This window comes from Canis lupus, chromosome 7 (assembly GCF_011100685.1).
Source record: "Canis lupus familiaris isolate Mischka breed German Shepherd chromosome 7, alternate assembly UU_Cfam_GSD_1.0, whole genome shotgun sequence".
NCBI classification, from domain to species: Eukaryota; Metazoa; Chordata; class Mammalia; order Carnivora; family Canidae; genus Canis; species Canis lupus.
In genome coordinates, this window is record NC_049228.1 from 19,242,806 (window position 1) to 19,261,043 (window position 18,238).

At 38.6% G+C, this 18,238-nt stretch overlaps 2 protein-coding genes across 8 annotated transcripts in view; one reads left to right on the forward strand and one right to left on the reverse strand.

Annotated features, from left to right (window-relative positions):
• Positions 1–11: 11 nt before the first annotated feature.
• PRG4 (proteoglycan 4) lies at positions 12–17,859 on the forward strand. 6 transcript variants are annotated; one of them, XM_038542319.1, is made up of 13 exons: positions 12–69; positions 649–747; positions 3,246–3,368; positions 4,520–4,639; positions 7,140–7,289; positions 7,796–7,918; positions 9,143–12,226; positions 12,957–13,034; positions 13,903–14,039; positions 14,311–14,467; positions 15,114–15,311; positions 15,787–15,912; positions 16,696–17,859. In XM_038542319.1, exons 2-13 carry the CDS (start codon positions 675–677, stop codon positions 16,791–16,793), a joined length of 4,467 nt encoding a protein of 1,488 aa, XP_038398247.1. In that variant the 5' UTR covers positions 12–69; positions 649–674; the 3' UTR covers positions 16,794–17,859. The 6 variants fall into 6 exon arrangements, with proteins under 6 accessions (XP_038398247.1, XP_038398249.1, XP_038398248.1 ...); XM_038542318.1 differs by lacking the exon at positions 12–69 and adding an exon at positions 177–336; XM_038542321.1 differs by lacking the exon at positions 3,246–3,368 and having other exon boundaries at positions 15–69.
• Positions 16,841–18,238, reverse strand: part of TPR (translocated promoter region, nuclear basket protein) — a 65,744-nt gene continuing 64,346 nt past the window's right edge. For both annotated transcript variants that reach the window (XM_038542317.1, XM_038542316.1), the window contains exons 50-51: positions 17,658–17,753; positions 16,841–17,041 (exon numbers count right to left, since the gene is read on the reverse strand). In XM_038542317.1, the coding sequence (XP_038398245.1) occupies positions 16,986–17,041; positions 17,658–17,753 (152 nt within the window). In that variant the 3' untranslated portion in view covers positions 16,841–16,985. The remainder of the gene's footprint in view (positions 17,042–17,657; positions 17,754–18,238) is intronic.

Below are 18,238 nucleotides of genomic sequence, written 5' to 3' on the forward strand. Positions count from 1 at the left end.
ATCCCAATATATTTGCACTGATATATAAGACTTCCAGGACATCGGGAAAACTCATTATTGCTTTTACCGGTAAGTGTCAAAGTTAACTTGCTTCGTGGAATTAAATGTGTTTTCAGTTCAATAGGGATATGCTTTATTCAAGAGGTTTGAAAAAGATTTATAAGGGTAGTAGAAGGGAAGTTTTGAAAAGGATCACAGCTATGGGATACACCTGTTGGAAGCTCACAAAATTATACGGGGAGTTCAGGGAAAGTTGGAATGGTCACTTCTGTGTTTGCTAAATTTTACTGAAGCTGATTATTCCCGCACCACCCCCCCAAGCTGGGATTTAAACCTGTAAGTATATGCTATAATTTAAATAGTGTTGAGATAAGGCTGTTTTCCATTTGAGAGGAATTCTAAAGTATTAAATGGTCGCTAACATGATCAAGATGGTGCTTGATGATTTCTTCTGCATAAGATTAAATCTAATGGTCAAATATTTATGATAGAATTAAGGCTGATTATCTTTAAAAGTCTTGTTTCAGGAGTGGGATGGTTCTATGATTAAATAGCCTTTTAAAAGTTACTGAAACACAGTGAGTAACACAGGATAAATTAGTGGTGAGATTAAAGAACAGTTTTCTGATCTGTTTCTTTTCTTTTCAGTGAGGGTTCGGTCCTTGGAAACAGCCATGCAGTGGAAAATACTTCCCATATACTTGCTGCTCCTCTCTGTTTTCTTGATTCAGCAAGTTTCTTCTCAAGGTAACTTAACCATCAAAAAGACTTTTATTTAAAGACTGTTGCTAATTATTCTGTTTTGATTATCTTGACGATGGAATAGATTTCTAAAATGTATATTTGCTTGAGCTTAATGTATAGTACAATTTTAAAATTATGTGAAGCATATGTGGGGTATTTATAAGCATTTTGAATTTCTCACTTTTTTCTCATGTCTTATGAAGTCTTTCAAGTTTTGAGCTTTTCTATAGAATAATTTTTGTGCTCATTATTCTTATGGTTCTCCAAAATTTCAACAAGATTTAGACACGGGATAAAACTATGCTAGTGTGATACAGTTATCATCAGATGAATTGAAAAGAACAGTGTTGAAATAACATGTAATTTTGGCTTCCATGTTTATTATAAATTTAGTCTTTTACATTACATAAATTATTGATGATTTATTTTGGCATCATGTAAGACTAGATAGTATCTTACAGTAAACATTTACAAATTTTCAAATGGCCTTGTAATAATTTTGAAAGTTCTATCTTTCTTGTAAGGACTACCCAGATACGGACTTACACTTGCATAAATGTCATCTTATATTATGATAGTAAACTATTCACAGTCTTCCAAAAACAGTCAGTCCTGGATGAACAGTTCTTGTTATTCACTAGAGAATGTTAAGATACATCCAATGCAATCACCTTAGCCAAAGTCTCTAGCATGCGATCAAGGTTGATTAGCAACAATAATACCAAGAGTTGGATTTTAGTTTTCCTTTTTTTTTCTTTGATAAGCAAAACTGGAGAGAAGAAAAATCAAGATGCATGGGTGTTATGGTGAAATTATATTTATAAAATAGACACTTCCAGGAAAATAGTTAAAATTCCCACAATCCTAAGCATGAGAGATAACTGCTTGCCATGAACATAGTTTCAGAATCATTTAGATAAAATGGAAAAACACATGAAAGCAAATGTGAATATATAGGAAGGAATTATGGCCACCACGCTAACCTCTGCTCTCTCATGGTAGTATTACAAGGCTCACAACACCGAAAGTGTTTCCTAATCTATATATCCTCTGTAATAAGAACAATTGTTCTCTAAAATGGTTTTACTTTCCTTTAAATGAGTGAATTTAAAATTGGTTGTTAAAATTAACAGGAATAAAAGGACAGTCATTTAATCTACGAAAAGAAGCTCTTCCTATAAAGATAACTGATTTCCTAATTCAGAAATCTGTTAACTAGAAAAGAATAGCCTTTAATGTTGTGTTGTCTGCTTGTCTTGCCTCCTAAACCTGTTATTCTTCTTTTCCTTTATATATAATATATGTATTTATATACATACACTATATATGCATTTTTGTATGTATTGTGCACATATGTATGAAAGAAGTTGTGAAGATTGTCCTAATATTTACTATTTTCTTTGCATGTGAAGACTTTCACTTTCCTGAACTCATTATTTTGAGATTTTTTCAGTGTGGTTCAACGTCCCTGTATGGCTTTAGGACATTGCACCTGCCAATTTCTATTACAGAGATGGATTCAATTGTTACATTTTTGTGGTTATCTCTCAGGAAGATGTTTTCCAAGGATTTTAAAAAATATATTCTCAAATATATTTTTATATCATTACACTTTTGTTTGTATTTTTGTTTTGTTTTACCCAGAATATCTCTCTTATATTCATGCCCAGATGCTATTTGAATGGTTATCTATTTTGTACTCACTGTAGCCATGGTTGTATGCATCTGATTTCCTCAACATTTAAAGAACCCAGTTATCCTCAAAAAAGAAGAGGAAGCCTAGGGAAGTTTTTGCTTGGCATGACCAGCTTGTTTTAAACCCAACATGAGAGATGAGAGGCAACATGATTGGGTGGGAAAAGTGTGGACTTTAGAATCAGAGATATCAGAGTTCAAATTCCAGGTGACCATATAATTTATTACCCAAATCAGGATGCTTCTAAGAGTAAAAGAGGTCAATACGAATAGTTAGTAGGTATTAATTGATCTATATATAATACATATATCCTGGAACTATTAACTAGCTGGGTGTCCCTGAGCTAGTTATTAAAATGTGTTCCAGCTTCCTTATCTTTCAAAAGGGGCTACTAATACTCTCCTGGCAACGTTTTCATAAATGTTAGAGATAATTTATGACTCAATGCCCGGCACAGACATGCTCAATAAATGTCAACTCGTCATCATCTCAGCAGCAGTCTGGGGAGACCTGAAGCTGCCACCCTCCCCCAGGAACGTCACCCACTTTATGCAAAGCCGTTAGCTTTGCCTGATTCTCAAAAGTGTCTTTATCTTCTCTGTCTAGTGAAGAATAAAGTGGCACGATCAAGGTCACATGGAAGATCAGGCAAAGGCCACCTGGACCCATTGCTACCCATCATTCCCATCCTTTTCCAACTGATAAAAATTCTCCCTCACCAAGTGGCTTTATCCTTCTCATTTAGAACTCTTCCTTCCTGTGAAGCAGTTTGGCCATGTTTACGCTAGTATTGTATAATTTTTAGATTTACCAAGCTGTGCAGGGAGATGTGGGGAAGGGTATTCTAGAGATGCCATCTGCAACTGTGATTATAACTGTCAACACTACATGGAGTGCTGCCCTGATTTCAAGAAAGCCTGCACTGTGGGTAAGTCCTGACAGCTGGTGTCTCCCCTATCAAGCAACACCGTTCTGTGAGTCCCCGTGCACCCCCTGCAGTGCTTTTTCCACACTCTTGTGCTTCTTTTTGCTCAAGTGCCTTTCCCTTCCTCGCATACATGTTGCAGTGTGCTGTACCTAATGATGGCGTCAAAGCTCATGACTCCTGGGGGAGGGCGGGAGAGGGAGCCCTGGAAATCTGTCAGGTGCACAAGGTTATTGACTAGTCCTAAGTAAAATGTTTTAAGTAGAGAATACTGTGACTCAGGAGTCACTAAGTAAATACCAATGGGTAAATATTCACTACGAATCAGAGATGTAATTGCTTAGTGACAGGATCCCTTAATAGTGTTTAATGAAGAATTTCAGTTAAAACCCAAAGGGTCTGAATTTTAAATTATGAATGGTATTTTCCTTGAACACATTTTGGATCGTTTTGTTAACACAGGGACATTTCATATCCAACTTTTGAAAGTTACAATTAGGAGTGGTTCAGAGTTATTATGTTCACTTTGGAATTTGTATAGGAAGTTGACAAATATATTGCTGTACAGTTATGTGTTGTATGAGGTAACCGTTTCAAATAGGCCTTGCTAAGTTATTGTGCTTCTAACCAAGGCTTGTTTTGAAATGAGAAGGCATAATCCATGCCATGGGATTAGGCTGAAATCTTTCAACCCTCCACCTTGCCCAGTTTATCACAATAAAACTCTCTGCATTATAAATGATTTTTGAGCCTAAACAGTGTCCAATCTACTTTAAGCCAGCTCTTTGGAATGTTGTTGTAAGATCTAAACGTTCATTGAATAAATATCTATTACAAAGCATGGTGAAAGGTGGAGAGGATGGAGGGATTTCATATGAAGGGTCCCCACTTTTCCAAAATACATATGTGAAATGACTCCAACAGCACTTGGGTGACTATTGGAGCCTTGAAGGGCAAGGGAAGCTTCTCTGAGTCACCATATTTCTCTCTTAACTTCTCCACTTGGAAAACCACCCATTTTTCCAAATTCCAAAAAAAAACCTCCGAAATGCACTTTCGGAACTCTAGCCAGTTATAAGGTGGGAAATGGCTATGAGTACATGGGTGTAGCTGCATCATTAATAATCTATAATGTCTTGTTTTGCTCTGGGTAGAGCTTTCCTGTAAAGGTCGCTGCTTCGAGTCCTTTGCACGAGGGAGGGAGTGTGACTGTGACTCAGACTGTAAGAAGTATGGCAAGTGCTGTCCCGATTATGAGGATTTTTGTGGAAGAGGTAAGCATCATGGGGTTAATCACTGCCTCTCGGTACAGTCAGATCTGCCCACCTACCTTAGCTTCGCTGATCATGTCTAATATGCCCTCCATCTAGGGACTTGGTTTTACTAACGCAAGCCATTTTGTATTAATTTTGTGTCATCCAAGATGAATTAAAAAAGGAAAGCCTCTCCCAACAGCACGGCCTGGTTCCACCAGGCTCCTGGAGCGCCAGACTGCTGTTAAAGGAACAGAAAGGATAGGGGTTGAGTGTACATGTTTTTTCCTCAGGTGCAGTCCAACTGCAGGTAAAACCAACAGTAACCGGCTCACTCAGTGATTTCTTGTCTCATCCTAATGGTGCTGACCCCACAGAGTCAGTGGTCCTTTGAGCTAGCCATGTTTTCGGCTTTCGTGTTTTTGAGTGTATGTTGAAGGACAGAATGGCACTCTCGGCTTCCCTTCCCTCAACTCATTGATTTAGGAGTTGAAGACGTTTAATTCATGGGCAAACCTACCAAGGTTAACCATCTGTTGTTAGGTCCCTTCCTACTGTGGCAGTCCATGTTCATCACTGTCTAAATTCCTGTATGGGATAGAGTTGGTAAAAAGAGATATTGTCCCATTTTAAAATCCTCTCCTCTGGTTATAGTTCCTGATGGAGTACTCTGGGAGTATAATAAAACTCTCCAGATTAAAAAAAAATTGTTTTTAAATACTTAAATAAATAATGAATTCCTTTCTTTTACCAAATGTTTATTCTTAAATTCTACTTTTTAAAACAATATTTGTGGAGGTAAAAGCGAAGATAGACATTGCTTGCATAATCTTATCATTTTATTTAAACAAGGCTGTACATCTTGCTTCTTTTGAACAGTGGAGAAATAGGGTAAAATGTTAATCAGCATAGTCAAGGGCTAATCTTAACTGTTCAATGTTTTCATTGGATGGCATTTCAGAAATGATGGAGACAACACCCTTATAATAAAAATCTCAGAGTGCAGAGTTCCTGCAGCTCTCAGAAGGACCTATAATGAAGGATACGTATTTACTCAGTGCCCTGGTAATTGTTTTGGCTATGAGACAAAACACTAAGACTTTATTTAGCGGAGAGGATGGGTGGGGAGGAAGGATGGTTAGAGTATGATGAAGCATTGAAAGAACATGTTAATAAAGACAATGCTTTATGCTACTGGGTGGTGGGCCAGACTACCCAAGGCTTATGTGGAACTCGACGAAAAAAAATTGATGAACGTCATGCTTCGTTTACAGAACTCACAGAGACAGGGCTTCAACCGAAAAGAATGGAACCACCCAGAGCTTCACTACTTATTAAAAAAAAATAACCATCAAAATATCTTACGAGTCAATAAGTCAGTAAGGCCTCTTAGTTGTTTCAGGATTACTATAGATACTGTTTGTAGGCATCTCTGTATCTCAAAATTGTAACCTTTTGAGAACTGAAGAAATGTGAGTTAACAGTCCAAGAGGTATTTGGTTCAGGATCACTAGCTAGTATGTCAGAACTGTTTCTTAAATTGATCTACTTGGTGGGGGAAACAGAGGAAGGAGTGTGGTTTTCAGCATTGGTCAGAGTTCCTAGGGGATGTTCAGTAAGAGCAGCAGGATTTATCATAACTCTCTCTACCCAGAGTGTCCCCACCGTTCTCTGCTTTCTTATCTTTCAGAAGACCCTCTGCTTTTCTTCTGGTTCCTAATGATCAAAACCCATCCCATGCCTTCTCTTCCAGACATAGAAAGGGTAGGCGGACCGGAGAGAAAGGTTTCAAAGATACACACCAAAACATTAACAATGGTTGTTTAACTTGGAGAAGGGCAACACATTTTGAGAAAAGCATAATGTGAAGGTGTGAACTTTTTATAAGAGTAAATATTCATGTAATCTTTTGTTCTACATGAATTGAAAGGGGAATTGACATCATTTGATTTAAATGAAAAGATGAATTGGCATCATTTGTAAATCAATTTAAATAATGACTATGAAAACGGGATAAATGTAGTTATTATATTTCTCTTCCTGGGAGCACAAATACCTGTCATCTGCACACAGTAATTATTTCTACCATCACAGAAGATTGGCATAAGGGATGGAGCTGAGAGAGTCAAGTATTTTTTAGGCCAGGAAATATCTTCAGAAATCACCTAGAATAAGCATCTCAGTTTGCAGATAAGAAAACAAAGTTCAAGTGGGGGTTATTAGCTCATTTGCCCAAAGTAAACAAGGGTAGACCCTTGCAGGTCTACGACTAGAATTCAAGTTCTTTGACCCCGCAGCCATTGCCCCTTGTAATTTATAACAATTTGAGAACCAATATTTTGTAGCAATGAGTCTTCAGAATTAATTACTTTAGAGTAGCTATCTTTAGGCTAAGAGACTGCCTGCGCTGGTTTTCACCAGCATTGATTCTTGGAGCTAGATGCCATCTGTGCCTTTCACAATTAAGAGCTGCTGATGACTGTCAACAAGATGTTAATCTATCTGTCTTGCTTGGCCTCAGTGCATAATCCCACATCACCTCCATCTTCAAAGACTGCACCTCCATCTCCAGGAGCATCTCAAACCATCAAATCAACAGCCAAACGTTCACCCAAAGCACCAAATAAGAAGAAGACTAAGAAAGTTATAGAATCAGAGGAAATAACAGAAGGTAGGAAGATGATAGATGTAATAAAAGGTTTTGAGACAGACTAAGCTGTAGGTGGACTAATTTTGTAAGACTTCATAGAATAAGGGAATCACATGAGTCATGAAAGGCTCATTACCCTTTTAAAAATGTGTTCGAAGTCAAAATTTAAGCCAAATTATAAACCGTCAGCTATTTATTTTTCTTATAACTGAGCCCAGCATAAGTGTAGGTTAAAATAATCAGAAGAAACACATCAGGGAAAAAAAATCCCAGGTGATTTTCTGCAGAATAATTACAATCTGTGAGAGAAGAGAAAGTAATATAGTTATATTGCTAGTATCGGTGAGAAGCTTAGCCATCTTGCTTTTAATGGACGTTGTAAGAACAGTTGATCATATTACTGATAAAATAAAAGCAGAATATGGACATTTGTAGCTCAGTAAACAGTATTTCTTATTGTATTTGGACTGGCAGTTTTTTGTTTTAAATTACAGTTGGTGTGATCAACCTTTTTATTTGATTTATAGAACATTCTGTTTCTGAAAACCAAGAGTCTTCTTCCTCCTCTTCCTCTTCCTCTTCAACTATTCGGAAAATCAAGTCTTCCAAAAATTCAGCAGCTAATAAAGAATTAAAGAAGAAACCCAAAGGTTTGAGCATTGATAAAGATCAAAGACTATATCAATGCCATATTAACAATAATTATCTAAAAGCAATGAGTGTTGGTAGAATGATTTGAACACATTTCAGTACTTGGGGCATGTACAGATTTGTAAAAATTATTTTAGAAGATACTAAGGAGAACTTCCTATTAGTGAAAAGCAGCTAAGAAACCACTCTTTAAAACAAATGATAAGAAGATGCTAGGACAGTAGCTCTGGGACCACAGGAAGACACGAGATATATGGTTTTCATTTATGGTTTTCAATTTTAATTCATGTCTACCTATTATCATTTTTTTCTTCTCCTTCCTCTGTGTTCCTTGTGTTTTTATTTTTCCTTTAATTTTCACTTATTTTATTTTGCAAACATTTATAGGCTGCTATTTTAACATGTTAATCCATTAAGGTCTCATATACTTCTCTGGGAAAAGCAATATTATTATTCACATTTTACAGCTCCTTTTTATTATTTTTCTAATGAATTATATGTCATATTTGGCTGATTTTTTTTTTTGTAGGCTATTACTTCCTGAAAAGAGATTCCCTTTGTTCTGCTTTTCATTATTTCCTGAAATTCTAAAATATACTCTCTTTCTCCAGGAAATACTGAATTTTGGATACTGGAGTTTTGAAGAACTTTTATTTCCTGGGTGGTTGTTATTTCCCCTGAAGCCTTTTCTCTGGCTGAATAGCCAAATACATAGTCTTTGAATCATCAAGGGAGTCCACACCATAGATGTGCAGCACACGTGTGCTAAATGGAACTCATCTCAATGATGAACTCTTCATGTGCTCTTTGGGCTCTGAAATTCACCTTTGGGATAGCTGCTATGAGAAATCCTGTTAAACAGGGTCTTTTGCTGCCATGGCCGCAATCTCCTCTCTGTATCCCATGGTCTGCTGAGTTTAGGTGTACCAAGGAAAGAGAGCAGCTAACAGCTGTGGGTATGGAAATAGAGTTTAGGAGGGACCATTGGTGTGACTTGAGCAGATTCCTGGGGTGAATCTTTTCATCAATTCATCAATTCATCAATTCCCTAAAATAGCCCAATCAGATAAGTCCAGTATTTGCCATTTTGTAATAAATTAATAGACATATTACAGGTTAGCAATTTGCTTGGAATACATGGCTAGTTGATAAAGATGGGATTTTTAGGTCACTATTGAAGAGGAAACTACTCAAAAATAAAAGATGTGTATATTTTTTTCTAGTAAAAGATAACAAGAAGGAAAGAACTCCTAAAAAGAAACCTCCGCCAGAACCACCAGTTGTAGATGAAGCTGGAAGTGGACTGGACAATGGTGACATCAAGCTCACCCCAACTCCTGACATTCCTACCACCCAACGCAATAAGGTTACCACATCTCCCAAGTTTACAACAGGCAAACCAATAAATCCTAAACCTAGTCTTCCACCTAATACTGATACATCCAAAGAGACCTCTTCAACACCTAATAAGGAGACAACAGTGAAAAGTAAAGAGACTTTAGCAAACAAAGAGACTTCAAGTAAAGCAAAAGAGAAGATTACTTCAGCCAAAGAGACACGAAGTGCAGAGAAAACACCTGCTAAAGATTTTGTACCCACAACCAAAGCTCCTGTTAAATCTACACCCAAAGCTGAAAGTACAACCAAATCTCCTGCTCCCACCACCACCAAGGAGCCCACTCCTACCACCACCAAGAAGCCTGCACCCACTACCCCCAAGAAACCTGCTCCCACTACTCCCAAGGAGCCTGTACCCACTACCACCAAGGGGCCACCCACCACGCCCAAGAAACCTGAACCCACCACTCCCAAGGATCCTGCTCCCACCACCACCAAGGAGCCCACTCCCACCACCCCCAAGAAGCCTGCTCCCACTACTCCCAAGGAGCCTGTACCCATTACCACCAAGGAGCCTGAACCCACCACCCCCAAGGAGCCTGCTCCCACCACTCCCAAGGAGCCTGTACCTACTACCACCAAGGAGCCACCCACCACCCCCAAGAAGCCTGAACCCACCACTCCCAAGGAGCCTGCTCCCACCACTCCCAAGGAGCCTGTACCCACTACCACCAAGGAGCCTGAACCCACCACTCCCAAGGAGCCTGCACCCACCACCCCCAAGGAGCCTGCTCCCACTACTCCCAAGGAGCCTGTACCTACTACCACCAAGGAGCCACCCACCACCCCCAAGAAGCCTGAACCCACCACTCCCAAGGAGCCTGCTCCCACCACTCCCAAGGAGCCTGTACCCACTACCACCAAGGAGCCTGAACCCACCACTCCCAAGGAGCTTGCACCCACCACCCCCAAGGAGCCTGCTCCCACTACTCCCAAGGAGCCTGTACCTACTACCACCAAGGAGCCACCCACCACCCCCAAGAAGCCTGAACCCACCACTCCCAAGGAGCCTGCTCCCACCACTCCCAAGGAGCCTGTACCCACTACCACCAAGGAGCCTGAACCCACCACTCCCAAGGAGCCTGCACCCACCACCCCCAAGGAGCCTGCTCCCACTACTCCCAAGGAGCCTGTACCTACTACCACCAAGGAGCCACCCACCACCCCCAAGAAGCCTGAACCCACCACTCCCAAGGAGCCTGCTCCCACCACTCCCAAGGAGCCTGTACCCACTACCACCAAGGAGCCTGAACCCACCACTCCCAAGGAGCTTGCACCCACCACCCCCAAGGAGCCTGCTCCCACTACTCCCAAGGAGCCTGTACCTACTACCACCAAGGAGCCACCCACCACCCCCAAGAAGCCTGAACCCACCACTCCCAAGGAGCCTGCACCCACCACCCCCAAGGAGCCTGCTCCCACTACTCCCAAGGAGCCACCTACCACCCCCAAGAAGCCTGAACCCACCACTCCCAAAGAGGCTGCTCCCACCACCAAGAAACCAGCTGCCACCACTCCCAAGGAGCCTGCACCCACTATCACTAAGGAGCCTGCACCAACTACTCCCAACAAGCCTGAACCCACCACTCCCAAAGAGCCTGTGCCCACAACCCCCAAGGAGCCTGAACCCACTCCCCCTAAGGAACCTGCTCCTACCACCACCAAGGACCCTGCACCTACCAGTCCCAAGGAACCTACTCCCACCGCCCCCAAGGAGCCTGTACCTACTGCCCCCAAGGAGCCTGAACCCATGGCCCCCAAGAAGCCTGTACCCACTGCCCCCAAGCAGCCTACACCCACCACCCCCAAGGAGCCTTCACCCACTGTCCCCAAGGAGCCTGAACCTATGGCCCCCAAGGAGCCTGTACCCACAGCTCCCAAGAAACCTGCACCCACCGCCCCCAAGGACCCTGCACCCACCGCCCCCAAGGAGCCTGAACCCACTGCCCCCAATAAGGAATCTGCACCCACCACATCCAAGGAACAGGTTCCCATCACCACCAAGGAGCCCACACCCAAACTCCCGAAGGAGCCTGCTCCAGCCTCTCTTGAGACGCCTGCTCCAACCACCTCAGACGCCTTTACTACAACTACGACTATGGAGCCTCCCACTACTCCCAAGAACCCTGCTGAGTCAACTCCTAAGTTTCCTGCAGAACCCACACCAAAGCCTCTTGAAAACAGTCCCAAAGAACCAGTTGTACCTATAACCAAGGCTCCTGAAGTGACCAAACCTGAAATGACTACAACAGCTAAAGATAAAACAACAGAAAAAGACATAATACCTGAAATTACAACTGCTGTACCTAAGATTACAACCCAGGAGACAGCAACTCCAACAGAAGAAACGACCACTGAGTCCAAAACAAGTACAACCACACAAGTAACATCTACCACATCATCCAAAAACACTCCTAAAGCAACAACTCTCGCACCCAAAGTAATGACTGCAACACAAAAGACAACTACAACTGAAGAGACTATGAATAAACCTGAAGAAACCACAGCTGTGCCAAAGGATACAGCTACGAGTACTAAAGTCTCAACTCCTAGACCCCGAAAGCCAACCAAAGCACCAAAGAAGCCCACTTCTACCAAAAAGCCAAACACAATACCTAAAAGAAAAAAACCAAAGACTACACCAACTCCCCCAAAGATGACTACATCGACAATGCCCAAATTACACCCTACCTCTTCAGTGGAAGCCATGCTCCAAACTACCACCAGCCCCAACCAAAGACCTAACTCAGAAATAGTTGAAGTAAATCCAAATGAAGATACAGATGCTGCTGGAAAAAAACCTCACATGTTCCCCAGGCCCCCTGTGTTAACTCCTATATTTATCCCAGGGACTGATATCTTAGTGAGAGGATCCAATCAAGACATTGCCATCAATCCCATGCTTTCAGGTAATAAGCATCAGTTACTTCCAGTTTTAAAATTGGTAATGTTGTTAAACTTTAAGTTGATAAATTTATCTGGGCCAGAATGCCCTGAGTTAGTATCAAGCTATTGATATATATTACCTAGAACCCTGAACTTGTTAACTTGTGGAGTTTTACAGCTTCTCCATAGGTAAGCAGGAGTCAAATCATGTAAGATTATGTGGTCTTTGGAAAATCGAGTAATAAGGAATTTGGTGCCTCTCTGCATTCGATTCACTGTGTACTGATACACAATTCCTCTATATGTAGAGATGGTGTATAGAATGTCAAAAAAAAAAAAAGAATGTCAAAAATATTTAGTTGGGACTGTATCCTTAAAAGAGTATAATGCAAAGCAAAAATTTGCAATATTATTCCCTTTTTCAAACCAATTCTAAAGGGCAATCAGAACTGGAAAATGGGAGTTTTGTGTTGGGATCAAGCATCCAACAATTATCTAATTCACATGAACATCAGGTAACCTGGCCCATTTCAATCTCGGGTTTATTTTTATGTATTATTTTTAGGTAATATCACCTTAAGTTAATTATGAAATATAGCTCTTTTCCATTTCTGAGATAGCCCCTGAAGTTTCCCACTAGCCCCTTCAAGAGTTTAGGGAAAGGTGAACAGAGGAGACAACCCTGTGGAAGGATTTGAAAAACATGAACATTCTTCTCATTTTCTTTTATATTGGCTTAATTTTTTGTTTTAGATGAGACTAATTTATGCAACGGTAAGCCAGTAGATGGACTGACTACTTTGCGCAATGGAACCATGGTCGCATTTCGAGGTGAGCTGCGCACATTATTTCCTCTTCTGCCCATCATTTTATTCTTTATGAGAACCAAAGGAGAGTGAAAGTTTGGGTCAGGGTTTCCGGAGGGGAACCTGACTGATAAACTTCCCTCACACAATATTATGAGAACCTGAGAATAATTACCTGTTTTTTGGATTAACATTATTAGACACATTAGAGTAACAAATAAAACTAAGAGCTTGAATGGATACTAGTGAATTTTTCTTTCCACTAGGAATTCAAGCAGTTCAAGTTTTAATCTCATATCAAATAATATGACATTAGGATTTGTATTCCTTGCTCTATTCTATGTAAAAATAACATCTTGATCGCAACGCGTTCAACAGTGCTACATCCTCTGGGACCCTAACAGGAGAACAGCAGTTACTTCATGTCACTTCTCTGCTATACCACTTCATGTCACTTCTCTGCTATACCATCTGCTGGTCCTCTTATAATTAGATTAAATCTGAAAGGAAACAAATCATACACTATTAGCACAGTAGAGGCTAGAGATTTTTAGCAGCCACTGAATTATAACTCTTTAACTAAAAGATAAAGAAATGGAGATAAGTAACTTTCCATAAGTCACAAAGCCAGAAGGATCTTTTTAGTGAAACTGGAAAACTAAAAATATTTCAAAGGCTATGCTAAACCTCAGACCTGAGAAATATCTACTCTCAGCAGTTCAAATACTGCTACACTAGTTCTCACAATGTTGACTAAACTTGTTACATAACGTGTGCCAACACATTTCTGTTTTTCTTGATGATGAGCTAGTTAACAATTTTTCATTTTGATTTCTTTTGGGGATAAGTTACAGTATTCATTCAGGAGGCTCACCTGTCACTTTCAATTTCAGGTCATTATTTCTGGATGCTGAGTCCATCCAATCCACCATCTCCACCTCGTAAAATTACTGAAGTTTGGGGTATTCCCTCCCCCATTGATACTGTTTTTACTAGGTGCAACTGTGAAGGAAAAACTTTCTTCTTTAAGGTAAGAAAAATATATGAGAGAAATCAGCAACTAGGTATTCTTTATCGTAAGAGCATAAATCAGCTTAACCTCCACTTCAGAAGGGTCTCCATATTCTATTAAACTATTCTATCATTAACATTTAATAAAAAGCTAACAATTTGGTAACATTAAAGACCAATTTATTCACTTAACAAAGTTAAAACTTTCTCCCTATATTTATATCTAAGAATGAATCCCTAACCTTTTTATTCCAAAGCAATTAACACTATTTCCTCTGTTAAATTATCAGGGTTCCCAGTACTGGCGTTTCACCAATGATATAAAAGATGCAGGGTATCCCAAACAAATTGTAAAAGGATTTGGAGGACTAAATGGAAGAATAGTGGCAGCTCTCTCAATAGCTAAATACAAGGACAGACCTGAATCTGTGTATTTTTTCAAGAGAGGTATGTGTTACGTAATTGACAAAATTACAAAACTTTTAAAAATTGATTTGCCTGGGAAGTTTTATTCAACATCTTCATTTATTATTGGGTTTACTGTCAAAGGATCTTTAATGGCTGGAATCAAATCTTTCCAATGAAAAAACTGAGGACAGTAAAAAGTATTCAAAGCTCTTTAGCATGCATATTACAATTTCATCTGAATTTTCAGATCACTAATGTAAATGTCATCATTTACTTTCAAACAAAGTTAAATATATATAGAACTATGCACTTTTTTGGCTTTATTCATTCAACAAGTATTTCAGCATTTAGCAATTATTGTTTTTTAAAGATTTTATTTATTTATTCATAAGAGACACAGAGAGAGAGAGAGAGGCAGAGACACAGGCAGAGGGAGAAGCAGGCTTCATGCAGGGAGCCCGATGCGGGACTCGATCCCGGCCGAAGGCAGGCGCTAAACTGCTGAGCCACCCAGGCATCCCATAGCAATTATTTTATAATTCCCTTGATTAACAGCCATTAATGTCTGAACACAGTTCACAAAAAAACACTGATTGTTTCCTCTACCTTGTAAAAGCTCTTTTTTACCTTTCTGGGGGATTAAACTTAATTTTCTTATCACATGTGATTTTCTAATACATAACAGGTGGCAGCGTTCAGCAGTACACTTATAAACAGGAACCCATCAAAAAGTGCACTGGAAGAAGGCCCGCTATCAATTACCCAGTGTATGGAGAAACAACACAGGTTAGAAGACGTCGCTTTGAACGCGCCATAGGACCTTCTCAAACACACACCATCAGAATTCACTATTCACCCATCAGAGTCTCTTATCAAGATAAAGGTAATGTTTCTTACTGTGTTAAAAAATTCTTACATGGGACATAGATGCAATACAGTTTATCTTACAGAATGAAGCTTATTGAATATAAATAGTGACTAAATAGCCCTAATAATTTAAAGCTTGTTGATGCAAAACATCAATTTGCGCCTCAGTAAATGACTAGATCTAGATCTATATAATTTTTCTGTGAGTAAAGAATGTAATTTATTCAGGTTTGTTATTTATAATAAATACCATTTATCAAGTACCTTTTACCAAGAACATTACCTCTGTAAATCTCAGAAGAGTACAAACAGGTAGATAGTTGCACCACGTCAGAGGTGACAAAAACTGAGGTACCTAAGTTAAATAACTCACCCAATATCACAGAGCTACTATGTGACCAAAATGGAATTCAAACTCAGGTCTGTTGGACTCTAATGGCTGCTCTTTCCTGTAGTATATCACTTTCAGGCTGCTATCTTTAAACCTACAGGTTTCCTCCATAATGAAGTCAAAATGAGTTCACAGTGGAGAGGATTTCCAAATGTGGTTACTTCAGCTATAGCACTGCCCAACATCAGAAAACCTGATGGCTATGATTACTACGCCTTTTCTAGGAGTAAGTTATTAAGTAACTTCTTCTACGCTTCTTAAGGATGTGCTCTAATCTCTAAAATATGAATATAATCAAAGCAAAAACAAATGTTCAATGGTGACTTAAGGTCAGAAGTTAAACTAAAATTATTGTAATTGCTCTAAAGAAGAGAAAGTTCTGATTTTCACTTTACTCCCATCAAATTCAATGGGCTGCAATTCAGTTCTGCACTATCCTTCATGAGATTAAAGCTTATTATACTAAATCATTCAATTACTTGAGTAAAACTGCTAATAAGAACAATATTTTACTTCTGTTACCTGTGGCATTTAACAGAGGTCCCAGGTGCCACGAAATACTACTGATTTGCATCATTACACAAGTCCTGAAGATCACAAAGAAATTCTTGAGAACCTAACTTTATTAATTAAATGTTACCAGGGCACTTTTCTTTGAAAAATTCAGAAATCTAAGTTATTCTACTTATATAAATGATGTCAAAATTTTTGTTTAAGGGAAAAAACTCAAGTGATTTATTATTTTTTAAACTTAGTTTTTCTCAAATTCTTACTTTGAAAAAGGAGAAATGACTCTCATTTTACAGAAAGATGGTGAACGGTCAATCTGTCAAGGCAATTGTTTTAGTTTTTGTCAGAAGGTTCAGATTACTTAATACAAACATTTCTGATATTAAAATGATAAACAGTATCTTTGAATATAATAGTAAACAGAAACTATTTTTAAGTTCAGGTGTTTTTTGTTTTTTTTTTGTCTTTTTAATTAAAAAATGATTTCTCTTCTATTTAGATCAATACTATAACATTGATGTACCCAGCAGAACAGCAAGAGTTGTTACTACTCGTTTTGGGAGGACCTTATCCAATATCTGGTACAACTGTCCTTAGACCCACAGGCAAAGAAGAAGTCAACTAATTAAATGAAGAATGAAAAATTTTGACACTGAAATACATTTTATTAATAAAGAATGTTGAGAGAAGCATACCAATTTAAATACAAAAATGTTTTTAATCTCGACAATCATTATACTAAAACAGGCTTGAGAATCTTATTCACAATTATTACAGTTTACAGGACATTTAATTAATATTTCCTCTATTTATTCCTCCTCTCCCTCCCATTGCATGGCTCACACCTATAAGAGAAAAAAATAACCAAACTGAATGTATCTTTTAAGAAGTTAGCTCAAAACTGGAGTATTCACTTACCCTAGGTCACTATAAAAATTGTTTTCAATATCAAATATCTAGGTATATAGATATAAAACTGTTAGACATTTCACACACCTTCAGTTGAAAATTATTACAATTAGATTAATATTTTCATGGCATGAATACAATCTCTAAGGGTTACATTAGAAAACATGGAAATATTAAAATTTTTAATTAGTTAAACAAAGTCACAAAGCTTTATTTTGTTGTGTAAAAAGTTTAACAACAGGCAGAGATGTAACAAATGACTATCTAGTACCATAACACTTTAGCTTCTCCAAATCTTATTTGAATTCAAGGAAGAAATGAATAAATATGAAATATAAGCACATATTCATTATATACCTATAGTTTACAAATCTTCCTACAAGCAGCTTACAGATTAGTAAACATCACATGCTCAATGTATAATTATTTAATCAATCTTTGGAACATTAAAAAAAAAAAACTAATACAAGTTAGAAGCTTAAGGATTAGAAAACTTGTTCCATTTATTACTATCCTACATTCTATCACATAATCAATATGTCAGAAATTTACCTCTCTGTCTGTTAAACTGACGACCACGGACACCTTGTCTCAATGTTGTCTGAAGTCTTACTCTTCTGAAAGGCTTTGGTTGACTACTGCTAGTATCTAAGAAAAAAAAAACCAAACAGTAAAATATAAGAAAGCAAATTAATAAATAAGAAAAGCATTTATAATGGCAAAATCTAGTTACTAAATAAATGCATGGATAAAATGCAGGTGTCATTTGCTTTCAGTATTTAAAAATTGTTTGATTTTTAACAAGGGGCACTTAACAAAAAAAAGAGTAAAAAGTAAAAAAAAAATTTCTTACTAAAAAGAAAGGGCTTGACTTTTTTTACTCATTCACTCCACTCATGTAATAAATATTCACTTGGTGCCTATCACGTATCACTGTGCTGGGGGGGGACTACAATCAACAATCAACACGTATCATCCCTCTTAGGAAACAACAAGCAACAGGCCCCTACAATATAATGTGAGTCATATCTGAATCCTCTTTTCCAGACACTCCAAATCTAATCATTAGCAAATCTTGCCAGCTCGAATTTAAATACATATCCCCATATCTCACCTCTCTCACAAACTTCACT